General features: G+C 36.4%; 1 protein-coding gene across 4 annotated transcripts in view; it reads left to right on the top strand.

Moving 5' to 3' along the window:
• Positions 1–13,299, top strand: part of LOC124364621 (neurotrimin-like) — a 33,869-nt gene extending 20,570 nt beyond the window's left edge. The window contains exons 5-12 of one of the 4 annotated variants that reach the window (XM_046820234.1): positions 4,155–4,296; positions 6,117–6,214; positions 6,372–6,549; positions 7,234–7,361; positions 7,590–7,785; positions 8,925–8,999; positions 11,103–11,222; positions 13,074–13,299. In XM_046820234.1, coding sequence (XP_046676190.1) covers positions 4,155–4,296; positions 6,117–6,214; positions 6,372–6,549; positions 7,234–7,361; positions 7,590–7,785; positions 8,925–8,999; positions 11,103–11,222; positions 13,074–13,198 — 1,062 coding nt within the window. In that variant the 3' untranslated portion in view covers positions 13,199–13,299. The remainder of the gene's footprint in view (positions 1–4,154; positions 4,297–6,116; positions 6,215–6,371; positions 6,550–7,233; positions 7,362–7,589; positions 7,786–8,924; positions 9,000–11,102; positions 11,223–13,073) is intronic. The other 3 variants (XM_046820235.1, XM_046820236.1, XM_046820237.1) reach the window with 3 other exon arrangements.
• Positions 13,300–21,106: the final 7,807 nt, after the last annotated feature.

The raw sequence follows: 21,106 nt of genomic DNA on the forward strand, positions 1-21,106 counted from the left end.
CTCTCCAGATGCTACAGAGACTGGAAGCGTTAGAAAGATTTTAAGAGCTACATATATGTTTGGATAACCCTCTTTCAACTTGCTCTTATGCAATATTTTGAGCAAAGATGCTTCTGTTGCGTCTTCCAATCCATCTTCCATATTTAAGGCATGAAATTTAAAACTCTCTATTTCATTCACAAGCTCTTCTTCATTTAAGTCACTGGCATGTGTTGTAGCTAATTCTTTTGCTTTACTTTTCAAAGTTTTAACATCCATTTTTTTTTATTTGATCCCCACACAAAAAATTACACTTATCAGCAACGATTTTTAACGCATCATATCTGTTAGTTAGCTCACTAATAATTCTATCACATATTTGAAAAAGTGATCTTTTGAAAAGCTCTTCTTCAGTAAAATTTGGCCCATCATCTTCATGCGTGTCTCCTGTCATTTTCTTTTTCTTTCTCTTTCTTGTTTCCTTGTACTCTGCTGTTATGCCCATATTATTAGCTAAAAATGTTGCCTCATCAATTGCTTCTGAAACAGTTAAATCTCTAGTTGAAGATAATACATTTAGAAGACCTTGTATGTTTCTTGCAGCATTGTCTACTGTTGTGTCCTCTCTTTGTAGAAACTTGCTAACTCTATCAATTTTCTTGAGGACTGAATACCAAAAGCATGTCATAATAACATATTCAAACCTTTTCATGTTTTTAAGTAGCGATTTAGCTTCAGATATTGTTTCAGGAGATGAGAACTCATGGGTAGTTAAGTCTTCAAGAGAAGAGAGCACTTTGTCCATATGTTTATAAATAACCTCCACAGAATCAATCCTTGCTGACCATCTTGTTTTACTTTCTGATTTTAACGAAAGGGGAACATGTTGTTTTAAAACTTCCCACCTTGATGCAGAGCCATGAAAGAAGTTGTAGAGGCTGTTTATAATACCAAAATACGATTGTGCTTCAACACAGGCCTCTGCTGAATGAACCCCAACTAAATTTAAGGAATGGGCTGAGCATGGGACAAAGTAGGCCAGTTTGTTCTCTTGCACAATCCTTGACTGGACACCCTTGTATTTCTCAGCCATGTTTGCTCCGTTGTCATACGACTGGCCCCTGCAAAACATCAAGTCTAGACCATCTTCTTTGAGCTTTTTAGCAATGCTTTCAAAAAGCCCCTCGCCTGTTTTTTTCACTCACAGTAAAAAAATCTAAAAAGCTTTCACATACCTCTGGCCCTTCGTCAGTATATGTAATGTAACGAATGACTTCAGTCATTTGTTCATTTTTACTTACATCAGGGGTACAGTCGAAATTCAATGAAAAATATTTAGCTTTTTTATGTCCTGAATTATGTCTTCTCTAATTGCATTTGCAATGCGATCAAGAAACTCATCTTGTACTGTGTGAGAAAAATAGCTGAGCTGCCCTTTCTTATGGCGACCAATATGCTCACGCAAGGTCTCATTATAGTGGGAAATTAAATCTATAGTGTTGAGAAATTTTCCACTATTTGGATCTGCAAAGTTACAAGTTTCGTTTGTCCCTCTGAATGCACTACCCTGTTTTGCCAAAAATAATACAGCATCTAGTATACAGCGTAGTACTTCTCTCCAGTGGGATTCCTCCTTTTTTATCTGATCCTGCAACTCCTTGTCGATCCCTCCTTTACCAAGTGACGTTTCTAATGATTTCCATGAAACAAAGGTTTTCTTATGGTACTGGGAGTTTTCGTGTTCTGGCAATTTGTCACTGAGTTTTTTCCAATTTGTGAATCCCTCCTTTCTTGCTAAAAACGAAATTGTTGATTCATGTTCTGTGTTCAAATGACGAAAAAGCCTGCATGGAACACAGTACAAAGCATTCATTGTCTCGCTGTAAGCCAAATAAGATCTTTTGACCTTTGAACCATTTTTCAAAATTTTGTAAAACCAATCTTTTGTAAGGTTTCGGCCCTCCCTACCGCTTTTACTCAAATCAGGATTATGATCATCGTTTTCACATCTCCTTTGTATGATGTAACATCTTTGTTTGTCACTAAGCTGAGTTGGCCAAGTTCCAGGGTCATTAAAATTGTTCTCACATTCACTCTCCTGTTCTTCATGGTTAGGCCCTTTTGAGTCTGAAACTGAAACGGCTTCTTGAAATGACGTAGAAGAGGCCCAAAAATCAGTAGCATGCGAAGTATGTGGTTTTTCACAAATAAAGTCATTGTTGTCTTCTTCCTCTGCACAAACGTCCATGAGATCTTCTCCTCCAGCGTTTTCTTCTCCCACCGCATCCTCTTGAACAGACAGACGGTTTATTTCTCGTTGCTTCAGGTTCGGCTTCGTCTGTAAGCAACAGACATAAATGCACACATGACCAAACATTTTAATTTTTTAAGTAGGTTACATGTACAACATAAACAAATTATTACATTGTGTAACGTTTTATAAATCATGTAGGCCTAACTAAAAACGTTACAAAAATATAATGTTGTTAAATAGTGCCAATAATGCTAAAAAACATGCTATCTTAATTGGGATACTATTACAGTACTAGCCTACAGCCTATTCGATATATTAATTGTTTTAGTGAAGGGCCAGGGGGATATTCTTACAATCAATGTATTGTTAACATTTTAGTACGTATGTTACCGTATTAAAACTATCGTTAATAATATCATAGAAAGTAAGTGAAAGAAGCATTTTATGTATATGTTTTTTAATGTATTTAGTTCTGAATATTTAAATGTGTTTATGCTACGCAAGGTGTGGTGGGCGTCGGCCGACGAATGTGAACGGGAGAGGATTTTCATTCAGGCAACGAATCTATAAAATATCTATAAACTAAAACTATATTTACAATTAATGATCTATAACCACTATTTTTAACATTAAAGCTGAAGTTTGTTGTTATTATGCCGCTATAGCCTATAACTGTTTTGTACTCAAAATGAATCTTAACAAATTAAAATACAACAAAAATTAGTTACCTTGGTCCTTGATATTTTGCAACCATGATGACATTAAAGTTGACGATTTCGCGGCCTCTTGTTGTCTTGCTTTAGCTTTCTTTCTGTGGAAACACCCTGATGGTTTTTTCGACATGTTGATCTATGTTAGTCACAGGTAGAATATTCATACAACTGCGACATGAAATCTAACCTAAAACTCATCAAAAGTTCACGCTCACGTCAAGCGGGAACACTCACGAGTCACTAGTCAGGGGCGGGAGCGGGAGACTTGCGCTTGCGCTTTCTAGTCCTAGTCAAGCCGTAGACAATGTTGCCAACCCACAGCCTTAGTTATGAAAATACCCTGCCACTTTAAAGATATTTCTTACTAGGCCTATGTTCTTTTGGTTTGCGCAAATATAGTTTACTGAAGTAAGAAATTGTATGTACGTAGACTATATTGTGCTATTGACACTTGACAGTAGAAATGGTAAATGTTTTTTTTATGGTGGCCTCATCCCATCATTTGGCGCCCGGCGCGGCGCCCCTCCTAACTCGGCGCCCGGGTCACATGCCCCCCTGCCCCTCCCTGGATCCGGCCCTGCATACAGTAGGACATATATTCTCTGTCCTTCCGATTTTAATTATATTTTTACACAAAGATCTAAGTTTAATACATTTTTATTCTGTAATTACAATATTTTGTTTTAATTGTTTTCATGACTTGTTTTATAACTGATTATAACAAAAAATAATAGTTAAAGTCAGTAAATCTAAATTTGATATTAGTAGATTATTTTAAAAACATTTAGGGGGATAAAACAATTTTAAAATTTTCATAATATTCAAATTTACTTAAGTATTTACAAATAAATGTCATGCTAATAAATTAATCTGTGGGGATATAGATTACAAAATTTTACCCTAATTATAGGTGCATATTTAGGCAGCATATACTACAGTTATAGATCGATCTCGATAGGCTTATAATATGTACTAGAAATATTAACGCCTGAAATCGTGAAACCGTGTTTATACGTTTAATTATAATCGTGCGAAAAACGAGTATACACTTGAAAATCTTTCACCTTAAAATCGTGCCACAGTCGTACCACTGTACAAATCACACACGTCGGTCAGTAATCGTATGATACACCGCTAAATGAAGTTAGAAACATTTGAAACCTCACTTTATTTAATAGCAGTTGTGCTATTCCTGTGTATCCTTGCAGGGAAAGGACATGGAGCTGATCAACAACCGAGCGACTCTGAGGTTCAAGGCGACTGATCGCAAGATGTCGGGCAACTACCAGTGCACGGCCACTAACGGAGTAGGCGACTCAGCCGCAGCAACCATACGACTGAAAATTCTATGTAAGTTACAAAGTAAATATAATTTTATCTAGAATTTTCTGCACCAAAACAGAACCGAGATTTATAATCCACCCAGATTTTTTCCAATACGAGTAAAACCATACAAAAATTTGTCCAATTTAAATTTTGTCCAAACTGTGAATGAAATTGCCCAAATTGATTGTAATAGCGTTTAAATATCACGTTTAAGTATTAAATATTAAGTGATGTGTTAATATTCTGATTCAGATCTATTGTGGCTGGAAAGTTGTGTTGTTGTGTATTGGAAGGAGTTTAAGCCAAACGAATACAGAGCTGTCATATGCACAACGTACTGCTCTCAATCCCACAAGAGGTATATGAGGTTACGGTTTGAGATTTGGTTATTCATTTCTGTGCTGTTAAAGGTATTAGCGTCTGAGTTTATTTAATGTAAAGGACGGTCTGTAGGTGATTTCGGGTGAAAGATTTTCAAATTTGTAGTCATGGCATTCAAGTTGGTTAACGAATACTCTGAAGAGGTAGTTGTAGATGTTTTACGGGTTGTTCCATAGGAAGTCTGTGAAGGGAGATGGTTGAATCGGTGAAGGGCTTTCCTTTTAGTTTGTTCGGATTAGGATATATGGTGTCTAGTAGTGAGGACGTGAGAGTAAGAAATGAACGGATCATTTAAGTGTTTAATGCGGACGAGGGTTTATAGATGGCAGCATGTGTTTGATAGAACGAAAAAGGTTTTAAGGCGTGAATTGATTATTCTTTATGTTACGGAAGTGTTGGAAGAAGGAAAAACGGTGACCTCATTTACAAATGGTGAAAAAGGGAATACGAAGATTTCCAGTTTCATTCTTACAAATCTACTGTTATCGATAGGGAATTAGGATAGGAAAGAGCTAGGAAGGCCATTAATTGTCAACCGATACCTTTATGCACTTCAGCGTTAAGTACTTAACAAATATTCTTGAAATTTAGCATCTCCGTTCCCGTTACAGGATCCAATATCATTCTGCGCTAAATAATCATTCGAAGCTAAATTCCTTTAATAGGAATCAGAGCACCGAAAATTTTAATTTCTTTGTTCATGACGATTCGCAGCCTGATTTGATTTGTTCAGCTGTTTCCTTTGTTGAATCGGCGAGGCAACTAGTAAAACCTCCATTAAAAAACCCCCAACAGTTGAAAATGTTACCGGAATTTTCCCTGACCAGTAATTAGTCTGAATGCTCCTCATAGTTATTTTCTTTCAGAATAAGAGGGATCTATACCAGGTAATACTAGACGTTTAAACCGATGATTATCTCAAAATATCGGCTGGAGTGTGCCATAAATCACAACTTTCTGTCTCGGCTGAAAGTTTTACAGTGATTTTTATCACTGTACGATCATACGACTGGCTGGTTCTGATCTAATTAGGGTATCTTAAGCTCCTTATGGTCAGTATGCCCACCAACTAATTTCCTAAGATCCATTGATTTTCTGGGAGCCATATCAGTTCCAAATGGTTACGTGACGCAACTTAAATAGGTATTGTACACACATCAAAATACTCAAGAAGAGGTTTTATAGTAGTCACCTCCTTAGCTTAGATGTTTGAGAAATAAAGATGCCCGCTCGAGATGGTTATAGTAACTGTAGATTTTTGTGTGAAAGTAGTCCCCCTTCCTTTTCGATTTTCAGAGTGGATTAATGATGAAATATTTTTAAAAATCACAGACTAGGAGACTCTTCAAAACACTGAAAGATATGGTAATTTTGAGTGAGATATGGTAGGCCATGAAGTAAAGGACCGAATATTCCAAATTTACTAAGATTACAACAACAATTAAGACGTTTTCTGTTACTAGATCGTCCGGAGGTGGGAGCAGAACGTCTGTGGATCCACACGGCTCCCGGGGAACGAGCCGAGCTCAGTTGCACTGTCTTCTCCGACCCGGAATCCAAGGTGAGAATGTAACAGGTATGAAGAATACAGCTTTAATTACCAAACAATTTAATATAAGTGTAGATATTTGTGGATAAATATTGTCACCAATATGTGATGTCATACAGAAAAATTTAATCATTTCAAAGAGCATCGAACAAATGAATGCGTATTACAGGTAGAATGGTTTCACGAAGACAAGGCAGTTGATCTTGGAGATGGGCGTATCATGGCCTACAGGGAAGGCGAGAAGCATAAGCTGATCATCAAGAGAGTGATCAGTGCGGACCTAGGATTCTTCACGTGCAGAGCAACCAATCTCTTCGGCAGAGGACAACAAAGTGTTCACCTTTCAGGTATAAATGCGGTTCAGTTTTTTTGTTAATGTAACTGACATGTAATTTACTTCCTGTAAAAGTTCAGATTGTAGCCAAATTCTATGAAGAAGCCAAATTCAGATTTCGATAGCAGCTTGGTAAGTTTTAGAAATTATACTTTATAGTATGATTGTATATGGAAGTTTTACCTTTTTACCTCTATGGTGAGAGAGAGGAGAACTTTCTTGTTTTGTGGAACAATAAAAAAAAACAATCACTCCTGTGATTCTACTTCAAATTTTGGATTTGACTTTTTTTCTTTAGTTACCAGCAATATTTAAAACACAAGACTTGTTCGTATTAAAAAGTTTTCTTCCGAAGGATTGATTAAAAATAGCATAATTTTAATAGCTTTGTTCTCTATAGGCGATATAGATTTACCCTGACGCCAAAGTACAACTTTATGGAACCTTATTTTAATATAGTATTTGAATACGCAACACTCAGTCATTTTAACGACCATTTTAGCAGGTGCTAAACAATAACTCGTATGACTTTTCTTCACTGTTGCTGTATTCAGAAACAGATATAGGGCTAACATACAGTATCTCTCATGACGTACAAATATAAAATAAGCTGATATATAACAATACAGAGTGCAAGTTATGATAAAAATAACAAGACCTATGTACTGTTTGTTAAAGTCTGCTTGTTATGTTCCAGGTATTGCAAACCCTGCAGCATTCAAACGTGGCCCGAAACAGTCCTCCAATCACAACTATACTCTCATTTGGGAGGTCGAAAGTTACTCGGCGATAATAGAATATAAGCTGCTCTTCAAAAAACACCAGGCAAGGTTTCATAATCAGTTTCAATGTCCATGATTCGCCTTTGGATTAGTCAGTTTAACTATTTGCAGATATTTATAATTCCTATTGCAAACCATTTAAGACTTTTTTTCAATTCGTTCAAGTGCATTTTCAGATATATTCCACACACAACAGTTTTGTTGACGAATCCAAAAGAGGATAACTGTTAAAGCCGAATATACTTAAGTTTATATAATATAAACTTTGTAGGGTTCTTCGGAGATGACGGACTGGACTGAGATTATCGTGCCCGCAGACTCGAGCTCCCCAGGTCCCATCCACTCCCAATCGTACACATTGTGGGGTCTGCAGGAGTCAACGGTCTACGAGGCCTCTGTGCTTTCCCGCAACAAGTTTGGCTGGAGTCGGCCTTCTCACATCTTCAGATTCGCTACCAAGGGGGCTGGTAAGTTCTCACTGTGGGCTTCCTCAAAAACGAGCCGTGAAACTAAAATATTCATAAAACAGTATTTAGGAAGTGAGGAGAGAATACAAAATTATTTAATTAAAAATTACTACAGTGACCTTTACATTGCTCTAATTTAACTTTTCATCAGCGATACGACCCTTCGCTTTTTACCAAAGATTGCCTTCTGATGAAAAATTAAGATTATGATTTACTTAATGTTTCAGCCTGTGACATTGGGAAAAAGTTTCAATTTCTTATGGTTTATGACATCAACTAAGTCTATTGATTATCCCCAGGAGGGTTCACTTCTGGCTAGTTTATACCTTCCACTTAAACCCACAGCGGGTGCAGCAAAAACCAATGTATAACTTAAATCTAGGCAACCTTATGGATCCAGGAGTGAGACAGCACTAACCGCAAATGTCGAGAATCTGGGGTTCAAGGGTAATTCGATACGTCTAGTCTACTACGGGAGATGACTTGAAGTTGGAGGGGTTTGTTCCCTAAGAGTCAAAGGTTCTTGCCAGCTTAAACATAAGGATGTGCCACCCCCTGCCTGCTTTTACTGGAGAGGCTGCTTCAGAGTTTGCTTCTCCTTCTTCCTAGGGGACATGACTTGAGATTAGTGCCCTAAATTTTCCCTCGTGAATCTCGACAGGAGTTGGTCCCTATTCCCAACCTTACCCATCCAGAATATCCTGTCACTCCGGAAGCATCGCAAAGGTCCTTATAGCACTAGGTGTAATTTTCTAAGATTCTTGTCCTAAAAGAACAAAAAACATCTACTGAGTTCTAACAAAAATCTATTATTGTAGAACGCCCCATGCCATTTATATGTGGGAATTTTGTTTTGTTTGACAATACAAAACATAATAATTTGAATGTGGCATGTTTGAAAGGCAAAATAGCTCAAGCTAAACCATTCTTTTCTATGGTTTAAACCATAGATTTGAAAGTACAATATACAGTAGCCTGGAAATTTAGCAATCTCAGTTTTAGAACAGTTTTTGTTGGTAAATAAGAATTTTTACCAAAATCTTATTTTTACTCAACCATGTTGTTTTATTCTGTCATCAATCAATATATCTCATTATATATGTTAAATACATACAACTTCTTTTATTGCAACTTTTCAGACTACAATCCGGACTCATCTTCACAGATTGAACATTTGGCAACCAGTGAAGATCCTACATTTGTATTTTTGCAAAGTAAGGCATTATTACGATGACGATTTATGCATTTCTCAATAATGCAACATCACAATATTTTAACACAATTATCGACTTCTTAAAATGAAAAATGTCTATTTTTAAGGGAAACACTGCAACTGTCACATCTGTCACGTATTAACAAGTAATTACTTCTAGTAAACCAGTGTTATAAATCTAATACTATGCTTGCCATTACAATCATCACAAACACAATTCTATACCTAAAGCATGTTCCTCTTTCGTAGCACACTTTATGTACCAATACTACAAAACTTAATAATATTTTCCATAATTTTTAACCTAAAAACAACATATTAAACATCTTGTCTTTTATTGGGCATGCCCAAAATATATTTTAATCGTACTTTCAATTGTATATATGCAACGCATGATTTTAATTGTAGTTAGGTGCCTCAGAGGAAATGTATGCAAATTTGTATTTACGGTTGTTTGGTAGTAAATTGAATCCCATTTATACACAACTAATTAAGTTTTACTAAGATTTATGTAATATAACAAATTCTTTTGAATAAGACCTACAATGCATCAGGTATTAATAATAATACAACTATGTGGTTATTTGTGGAATTTACTCATATTTACAGATTAATTGGTTTATGAATTAATGAGTTATACACAGCTTTCGAAAATAAAAACTGTGTATAACTCAAATTGTTAAACGTAGGGCCTTATCGAGATCAAAATATTTAATTACTGCCTCAATATTGTTATTTATTGGGATATAAGCTTTGATTCACGTTCTATAACAACCTAATGTAGTGGGCTAACACGAAGGGGCAAGATGGAGATACTTTTAGAAAAAGTCTATGACCTAAGAAAATTCAGATTTTCCGGAATTGTTTTTGACTTGAAATATTTATTTAATCAGTTTAATCTTGGTCAACTACTGGGCCCTTGAATATTCATTAATTTCTCAAGTAACGATTCTATCGTTTCTAATTTGTCCAGTTTCATTTAAATGATTACCTCTACTTTTCCAGTCTCATAAAACTAGGTATATATTATGTAGGTCTACTACAGGCTTGAAGTTTGTTAAGGTCGGGGTTTAAGTGATAAATGTCCCAAATACCAGATTTTATGATTTCAAAAACTATTTGAGAGGGAACACAACAACTTTTATTCTTCATAAGAAATACGAAAGGACATTTTTAAATTGTTATAACAACTATATAATTAACATAACTACGCAATATTAGAATTTTTAGATGCAATAATTAAAATGAAAAACAAGCCATAAACATTGTAAGGTTGGCATATTTTGAGAGAGGGACCTTGGGAATTGAAGATGTTTAACATCGTGTAACAAAACCATTAAATCGATATTTCCAACTTGCAAGAACATTACTTTGAAAGAAAGGAAACATTTGTAATTAGTTAATGTTTGTTAATTACTGTGAACCATTTCTTGTGTGGTTAGTAATGTGAAATAAAAACTAATAACTTAGCGGGAAGATGTGTACAGTATTAACTTAGAGATTTATTAGTTTTACAGTCTGTGGTGCTGTATTTTTACACTTACTGACTCTTACTTGTAAAAATCTACATTATTTAAATAAACTAAATTAGACCAATGTTTATATACTACTGTAAATAAAAATTAAGAAACGACGAGGATATTTCATTTTTTCACTGCCCCACGTCGGATAGTCAGGTTTGAACACATAATAGCCTAATTCGGAATTAAATTCCCAATTCGTCCTAATCTTGTTTTCTGTATATCACCAGAATTTAAATTTAATCATTAGGCTCAATTATTAAATTTTATTGTATTTTAATTTTTCATTTATTCAGTTTTTATTGTGTGTTTGTGTTTATCATCTGTGCTATAAATATTATTATATTTACACAATATATAACTATAAAGTGTGTTATAAATGAATATGTACAAACTTCCTGTACCAACCTGAAGAATTCTTTAATGTAGGAGGAATTTATAAGTTGAATACATTGTATGAACTTATGATAGAAAGCTAAATAAACCAATATTTCATTGCATATATATACAGTATGAGATGATTACTCTAATTAAATAAAATTCTATACACCACTAAAACTGTAACCAGTAATAACTAGGTAAAGATCTGTTGACAGATTTGAGTGTAAAAGAAGATGACCTTCAGGAGCTTCAGGAACAGGATGAAGCAAAGGAACAGGTCTTACGCGACTTCATCGAAAAGAAAATTGTAAATATCGAAGAAGGTACAGTACATTTATCACAACAAAATCACTTTCTGGGAATTACTCTTTTGTTCTGTCGTGCCTTGCAAAATATTGAGATAAACTAATATATTTACATTAAACATATTCCACGTAAACTACCCGTAATTTTATACAAATCGTGTTTTTCCATTCAGCATTCTAATAGCTATTCAAAAGTTGAATGTATCAAACAGTCCTCGGAATATAAATGGGCACACTGGGCATAAAAAAGGGTATAAAAGTTATTAAATAATAAATAAAGGTATGATAAAATATTATATTCAACGTACAGTCAATGTCAATTATAAAAAATGGAGTTTTATTGAATACACGTAAACTTAAACATAGAATTATGTGTTAATACATAATTTTATCGCTCATAATGTTGTTGATGGCAACACTGACACTGACATACAGTAGCTGTAGCGGCAGAAATGCATGACCGCCGGAGAGCCACACTACGACATTGTCTGACACATCCTAACCTCATTCTACTTATCGTTTTATGTTTGATTGTTAAATTCTAGGTACTCGTTGCGAAGGCAGTTGGTTTTTGTTTCATTATTTGGATTGTGTGATGCAGCTTGAGTTGATCCGCACTCCATCTCCATTACAATATTTTATTGTATTAATGTGGTCCGTTTGAATTAAGTTTACAGTTTTATTTCAATATAAGTAAAAAATTAGTGGTGTTGAACTTAGGAAGCGAGCTGCTATAAAAAGTGAGGAACAAGAGCTTTTAAAGAAAGTACCCAAAATTGCGTCCTTCTTTGCTCAAAAATTTGCTTCTACCTCACTTGAGGACACTCTATGTGCACTCTCAAGAGTTTCCGTGTACGCTCACTACTTAGCCTAATAATGAAGCTTGTTTGTTTCTAACTGACTTAAATTAACAAAGATCCAGAAAATGTAGATGGGCATATCATTTCTGAGTCAAAAATGGAAGATTCCTATCCTTTACTAGCGATATTGATATAAATGAGCCTGCAACATGGTACGTCAATTTGTCTTCGAATCACATCCAATGGTTTCTATCTCGGGTGTCTTTAACTACAGTTTAGAAGAAGCTGTTTTAAGTTCTATTTCGAAATTAGGTTTGAATATTAAACTATGCCGCGATTAAAGGTATGACAATACGGAAAATATTTCAGGAGCTTATACTGGCCTATTAATAGGCTACTATCAAACAACAGTGTATTTTTACTGAATTTGTCCCTAGTGTAGCACACTCACTTAACCTAGTTGGTTCTGCTGCTGATGAATGCTGCACAGAAACTGTAGTTTTTTGGATTTATCCAAGCCTTGTTCACTTTTTACAAAACCTTAAAGCCTGAGACATTACAAGTCTCTAGGACCTTTTAATCAAGAGTTATAACACATATGTGTAGACGGACTGATAGACAGACGGACTTGCCTTTGACCTTAAAATCCCCTAGGTTTTTCCTTGGACCACGAGGAACTATGTCCCAAATTTTAAGTCTCTAGGACAAGAGTTATAGCACAGACGGATGGACGACGGACGGACAACGGCACGATCTCAAGAAGGCCCTGTCGAGTGCATAATAACGAAAACCATGGGTTTTTAATTTATGACAACAATAGGGAATATTTTTATTTGACAATAATAACAAGCAATTAATTAGTATATTTATTATAATAGGCGATGGTAAAAACAAATCAGGCAAGGACATTAAGTGTCACTTTGATATACTTGTTTAAATGATTTAATATTTCTGACATGCAAATGGAATTTTAATTATAGGTAATAGGTGATGTATTACAGTCTTAATATTGTTAGTATTGAATAAATTGAAAACGTGTATTTAATATGGTTATCAAATTTGGTTGCAGCCGATGCTTCACCCATGTATGAAGGAAACTCTTGGACTGCCGACAGTGGATTTTCCTCAATACATACGTTCTCCTGGGGCCTGTCTAGTTGTTTGTTGGCAACACTGGTTCAGCTGCTTCACTGACTTCCTTAATATTGTACAAACATTTGGCAGCAATGTATATAAACCAATGTATATAACATCATGTACAGAGTGTTTTGTTTTATTAAATATTTTTATACTTTCTTGTTCGCTCATCCTTTTCCTACTGCCAGGTTTACAAACGTTAAAAATAATGCAGTGTTTCAATATTTATAAATGAATTTATTGCAAGGTAACTCAGCTAGGCTTCAAGATTTTCATAATTTTATATAGTTTTATTAATGTTTGGAACAAAAATAAAGTACCGCAATTTCGAACTCAACCCTCACTGATATTTGTTCTGGAAAACACAATTTGTAATTTAGTTTACAAGTGAAATTCAGCCAATAAACTACAAGGAAAATTGTCCTATCCATAATATCACGTTAGTGGTGGGAGACTTCAGCCTACCAAATGTTAATCGGTCTAACCCATCTTCTAGCCTCTGGGTTCTATATATCTACAAACACTGTACTATGTTATGTCCTTTCTAAACCTCAACCAATATAACTACATCAGGATTGAGCGAGGTGAAATTCTCGATTTGGTTTTCTCTTCTGAGGACCTGCGCGTCCTAATCGTCTCTGACCCACTCCTAGCAACCGAAAGCCATCGTCCTGCTGTAGAAATGGAAATCTTTGTAGGCCATAAAGAAGAAATAAATTATAGTGTCGTTGCTCGTAATATAAGAAACTGTAAAATTAACTTCGTGTATGAATAGGTAACACGCCTCAATTACCCTCTACTTGATGTCACAGCCTCCGTTGACCTTCATTTTTCTTAATTTTGTTTATTTTTATAAGGGAACCAGGCGTTTCCCTGTATGGTTTTCTCCCGAACTCAAACATATGATAATCAAAAAGAGGGCTTTATATGCGCTTCCATCGGAGTTTTGATAGTCGGATTTATCTTCAGTTCTGAGGTGCTAGTGCTACCTGCAAGAAACTGGCAAGGGAGTGCTACTCAGCATACATCTACACTACACTGTCGACTCGTCTATTCAGGGAAACATTCGTGCCTTCTGGAATTATATGAAGACTTCTAAGAGAGTACCGTCTTTGTCCTCAAAATGTAGCTTGATGATGAAACTGCAGACAACCCGCAAGATATCTGTGATTTGTTCTCCAAGTTCTTTTCCTCAATCTACAGGCCCTCGTCATCAAATCCGCCCGCCAGATGGAGTATTATCTTCACGATCGTTTTCTTCGGGTGCGGACGGCGGGATCGTTATCCGAGAATTGATTTGCTGGCCGACTAGTGCGGCATTAATAGTATGCTTCTGAATATATCCAAGTGCTCTATTGTGACTTTCTCTAGATCAGATGCACCTATTCTTTATCATTATAATCTTAATAACCAACCCCTCGCACGTTGTACTAAAATCAAGGATCTAGGTGTTATAATTGCTTCCGACCTTGGTTCTCATGAACATATCAATCACATTTCAAAAAAGGCTAATGCATCACTTCCAGTTGTGACACGTTTTCTGTCCAAGCTCTGAATACTCTCTACGTCCATCTTGTTAGACCCATACTTGAATATTCTTCTACTGTTTGGAACCCATACCTTGTTGGTCACATTGATGGCCTTGAGAGCATACAGAACTGCTTCATTCGTTTGATTGGACTGCGGTTGGGCTTCGAGTACCGTAATGTGCCGATCGATGACATTTAACTTCTGTTAAATTTAAGACTCCCATTCAAGACGCAAAGTTCATGCCTGCTATTTTTGAAGAAGTTGATCTGCTCTGTTGTCGATGCACCTAGTCTGCTCGAGTGTTTGGCCTTGCGGGCGTCACGTCATCTCCGCCAATCCCAGTTGTTTGCAAGGTGGCACTACTCTACCCAGTACATATTTCATAGTGCTTATCCTCGCCTTCAACGCCTGGCTAACTGCCCGATCATCTGGACCTCTTCGGTATGGGTGGTTATACCTTAAAGAGAATACTGTTATCCTGGCTTGACCTATATACCGGGTAATAAGCTTCACTGTCTTGTCTAAGAAGATACCCTCTCATTAACAATGTTTTTATGTTTATCGTTGTTGTTATTCTGGTTTATTGTTATTGTGTTTGATTGTTAATATTTATTTATCTGCAGTTATTAGGATGCCTCTTTTTATATAGTTTATTATTTACATCTCGAATTGTACCGTTTCGTTAGTAGGCTATGTATTAGTCTCTTTGACCGCTGTACAAACAATATTTCACACCACTTTGTTTAAGTTGTACCCTCGCTGAACGAGAATCCCTTGACCACGTTATTCTACGATGCCCAGCCTACGAGTTTGCGAGAGACCTGGGCTTTAAGATATTAAATAATCTACTTAGATCACATAATATGAATTTGATTGATATATTAAAACTTCATAACATAGAAATATACAAGGAACTCAACCAATTTTTAAAACAAATAAAAAAACACATATAGCTTCAAAGACAGTACACCAACATATATGTCTCCCTGGAAAAATAAATATTCAATGAAAATCCATAGTAACACAAAATAACATATGTATGGCAGAAGTTTAACCCCCAGAGAACCACGAGGCGTCATGGGAATTCACCCGAGCCTGTTTAATTAAACGAAGAGAGAAAAAAAAACCTCGAATCGATCGAAATTTTGTGGTTTCTTCGTTACTCTTTTCATCTGCTAAACATCACTAAGTAGCAAGAGGTATGCATGTCAATTCAAAACATCTATCTGTTTATTTAAGTTACCAATAGCATTTTCAGTCAACAGCATGAGTTCTGCGCAGGGAGATCCACTGCAACGAATCTTATCACTTAACAATGTAGTATAGTGGATGCCTTCTCAGAGCACTGAATGACATCTAATTGGTTTTCGAAAAGCCTTCAACAAATTGATCATTCGGTTCTGACTGCAAAACTTGAAGCCTGTGGGATCGGTAGGACCCTGATGTCAAATGACCACAGCATCTTCAGGAATGCATCGGAGTTTCCATCTTAGTCCACCTTTGTTGTTCAATCTGTTCATAAACGATGCCGCAGCCAAGCTGAAAGTGCATTGCATTTTGTTTGCCGATTATATTAAGCTTAAAGAACAAAATTTCATTGTCATGGGCGACTTCAATATCGACATTTTAGATGTGGAAGCCCCTATGACAAAACGCTTCGCTGACTTGCTGGGGTCTTTCGGTCTCGTCTGGTCAATAGAGGAACCGACAAGAGTAACTGCCACTTCGGCGACAGCTATCGATAACATCGACACCAACATAACTGACTGTAAGGTGTTAGTGATCAACACAGCAATCTCGGACCATTACGGCTAACAGGCCATAATCAAAGGTCACGAATTAACACGAGATCCAATCAACAAAAAGACAATCAGAAACACGAGGCCCACAAACTTCGCGCTTCTAAACTCTCTGTTTTCGCAAGAGAGTTGGAAGGAAGTTTCTAAATTGTTATGATCCCGTAGAACAGCAATTTGAATCTTTTGAAGAAACTTTTAACTTTCACCAAAATGTGAGCTGTCAATTAAAAATAACACAACAAAAGCCGAGAACACGAAAGTGTGTATGGATTCCCAAAGGTATATTAATTTCGCGAGAGAAATTTTTGTTTCTGTCAGAAATTTCCAAGCACTCAGCAATTTTTTCAAAATTACAAACGAATTTACAGAAAGGTGATTAAAGCTGCTAAAGCATATGACACCACCAAAGCATTGCTCACGTCCAAAAATATTTCAAAAATCACTTGGTCCATAATTAACAATAAAAATGCACATTCCGGCAAACGAATTGAAATACAGATTGGAAATTAACGTGATTCCACTAGGGTCGCTGGTGAATTCAACAAATGTTTTGCTTCGGTTGGAGGTGACCAAGGACTCAATCTGCGTCAAACCCATGCAGTCTTTCCCCCATTAGTACGGAGCCCACCAGCCTCCATGGTTTTGTCTCCGGTCACAGAGGAGGAAATTGCCACAGTAATAAGAGATTTTCCATCCAAAAAGTCGAATGATTTGAATTGTGTGTCAACATGGCTTCTAAAACAATGCTCAAATAATTTTTTGAAGCAACTCGAACACCTAATTAATCTCTCTTTTTGCTCTGGAACTTTCCCCTCCTCTCTCAAAACGGCCAGTCACCCCAGTTTTCAAAAAAGGCTACCCATATTCCGTTCAAAATTACCGCCCGATTTCGATCTTGCCGTCTTTCAGCAAAGTCTTTGAAAAGGCCTTCTTAATTCGGATCGTGAATTTTTTTGAGAGTCACAAACTGCTATCAATAAATCAGCTCGGATTCCGAAGTAGGAAGTCAACATTAGACGCAGTCGTGCGTCTAGTTGACTTGATAGTAGATGGACTTGAATGTCAAAGAGACACACTTAGTGTGTTTCTAGACTTATCGAAAGCTTTTGACTGCGTTGATCATTACACCTTGACTAACAAACTGGAATATTACGGGATACAGGGAGTGCCTCTCGATTGCCTCAAATCGTATCTTAGTTATATAAATCAATGCGTCAACATTTAAAACGTGCAATCGGGGGAGGAGTGCCTTAGATGTGGAGTCCCTCAAGGTTCCATACTTGGTCCGCTTCTCTTCTTATTGTATGTCAATTACGCTAGCTCATCGCTTAATAAAGGGCAAACTGTCCAGTACGCAGATGACACGACTCTCTGTTTCAGCTCAAAATCAATCCCAGAACTGGACATTATGACATTCACAGAGCTCAACAATACAATCCAGCACTTCAACGAGCTCAATCTCAAAACAAACCCATCAAAATCAACTTTCATCAAATTTTGTTTGCGAAATACAGACTCAAATTGGAATCCAACAGTCATGTTGGATGAAACTGAAGTCGAACACGTCCTCTCGACTAAATTCCTTGGGATGTACCTCGATAGAGTGCTGACATGGAATTCTCACGTCGACAGTGTGTGTTCAAAACTGTCTTCAGGCATTTATGATCTGAGGAAGCTCTCCAAATACTGCACAGTTCAGGTACTGATGACTGCGTATTATGGAATAATCTACCCACATCTCTCGTACGGAGTGATCTTGTGGGGAGGTTGTGCAAATATACATTTTCAAAAAATGCTCACCCTGCAGAAAAAAGAAGTTTGAATAATTGCAAAACTTTAACAGAGAGAGTTGTGCAGACCACTATTCAAACATCGCAAACTGTTGACGCTTCCTGCCTCTATATTCTGGAAACATATCTTTCTTTCATTTTCATTCTTTCTTGAATCGAAATGCGAGGTCATAATAAGTAGTGACGTATACTCTTACGACACTGGAGGCAGGAATAACTACCGTACTGGAAGACACAGGACGGTGGCTTATGAACGATTGCCTTCGCAGGCAGGAGTTCAGTTCGTCAACAAATTGCCAAATTCAATCAAAAATGCCACATGCCTCAGCCATTTAAAACTCGTCTGAAAACCACGCTGATCTCTAAAGCTTTTTATAGTACAGACGAGTTCATGGCAAACGATTGGGAGACCACCTAATTGGCTGGCCATGTGATTAGAGTGGGAAAATTATGTAATGAATGAGAATTTGGGTGAATAGAAAACTGTAAGTCTAAATGAGAGCCACTGTAATGATGAATGCAAAATTTTAGCTTTTAAGTGTTATGACGATTGCGATGCAATTTGTATTGTATTTTATGCAATAAAACATTGAATTGAATTTACTACAAGATTAGAGCAATGAGTGATCATTCTTAATGCAGGGTGGTGTACGTAAGGTTAAGCATTGGTAGAATGTATGGCTTTAAATTCGGAAAAATGCTCTGTTTTATCATTTCACAGGAAAAATCACCAGTGACTTGTGATTATTATGTGTTACGTCATCTACCGAACCAGCATGCATCAGTAAAGAGACCTGTAAGTTTTTCTCTGTCATGATTTCTGAAATCCGACAGAACAATGTAATGGATACAACGGCTAGGCAAACGCATCTTCAGTTACATGGAATTTTTCTCCTGTACCCATAGCCAGTTTAAAACATAATTTAGATGGACTCTGTTGCAGTTGGAGTGACGACATTTTGGTACAGGAATTATCTCTCTTAGCATTTGTTGGTATTGTTTTTTTTGTTTTTTTGTTTTTGTTTTTTTAAACTCTATACAAAGTTTATTTTAATGTTGATGATTTTTAATAACTCAATTGTTCTCCCCTTATTTCCTTTTTGTTACCCATAATATGCTTATGATATTTGTTAATAATTTGTTTACTTATTGTGTGTGTCTTTTTACTATGACCTATTTTTTTTAGAAAATTATTACTTGTGTATTTTATTGTTATTCACCATTGTTGAATTGTATAGTTATTATTTAACTTTATTTATTAATTTATTACATGTTTATTGATGTGAGTTAGCTATCAATACTATAAAAATTGGATGTATGTTCGTTGGAAAAAAACAATGAAAAAAGACCCCTAAACACGAGACTCCTCTGCAAAGTCTTAACAATGAACAGCATGGATTTTTGGTTGGCAGTTCTACTGAAACTAACTTTTTGACCCTCCAGTGAGGTTCCCAGGTATCCTCTCCCTTTATTGCGAGTTCTGTCATACCTCAGGGCTTCCAAAATGGGTCCTTGCTCTTTTCAATATTTGTAAATGACATCAGAGAGGTCATCACACTCCCCTTTATAATGTTTGCGGACGACATCACGATTTTTGTCGAGGTTGTATCTTGCCGGGATAGTCAACTTTTACAGAGGACTCTGGACAACATCTTTGGTTGATGCTCTTCTAACAAGATGTCAGTAACCCCAACAAAAACAAAGTTTTTTTAATCTCATTTAAGCCTCAGCGTCAGCTATGCGGGCTTTGATGTGCACTGTTTTGTATTGTCAAAGTACATGATTGGACCTCCCCGGGATTTGAACCCGTTGAGTGCCGAGACTATAACCATTAGTCTACGGAGGAGGACTAAAAAAACAAAGTTAATGGCCGATAGAAGAACATCAACTTTCTTGGTGGCGAATACTTCATACAGGGGGTTGCCGTTGAGAGGAGTAATATCATAAAGGACCCGAGTGGTGTGACTGACTTGACCATTGAGTTTGGCTCCCATATTAGAAACATTGTTGCTCTACCTCCAGATCCTTGGGATTTATCTTTCGGAGTGTTAAACATGGTCTGAGCATCGAAGCAGCTGTACTAATGTTCAAAACACGTGTTCGTCCACTGGATTCCGCTACCTTGATGTTCCGTAGACGAGCTGTTAGCGGTGCTTCTGAGTTTGGAGTGTAGACGTCGTGTTGCGGATCTTTCCTTTCTGCATCGGTTCATAAACCATCAAATTGACTGCTCTTGTCTACTTGAGAGGATTCTAACCCCCACTAGAACAAGATAACAGGGCTTGTTTGAGCCTAGTCATGCTACCAGAAAAAATCTGCGGCACAGCTTTATTCAACGGCTCATTCGGAATGGGAACCAGATTTGTCCATTGGTGGATTTCTTTTCCTCCAGCTTGCAAGCTATCACGTCTGTTGCTGCATAACCCTAAAATGATAGTTGAATTAAGGCAGATTCAATGTTTCAGTTTCTTTAGTTTTATTATTCATTATTGTTGTTATGTTAGCTCATATTGGTACTATATTTTGTTGTTGATTTTTTCTAGTTTTATTACTTATTATTATTGTTATAGCATTGGTAGCAATGTAAGCACTATAACTATAAATGTAAATAATTCAAAATAATATACAATAGAACACTTGGTTACATTTGACAGGCTATTTCAATTAATATTACACAACTTTAAAGACCTAGATGGGATTTTTTGTTACTTTAAAGACCAGTTGGGCGTAGCCCGGAGGGATTTTTGAAATAAGAATAGGCCTATATTCATACCAGGATCCGCAAAAATGTCCATGTAAAATTTCAGTACCTACAATCGGTTGAGTAGTTTACCATGAAAACACAA

Source organism: Homalodisca vitripennis, chromosome 6, assembly GCF_021130785.1.
Source record: "Homalodisca vitripennis isolate AUS2020 chromosome 6, UT_GWSS_2.1, whole genome shotgun sequence".
Lineage (NCBI taxonomy): Eukaryota > Metazoa > Arthropoda > Insecta > Hemiptera > Cicadellidae > Homalodisca > Homalodisca vitripennis.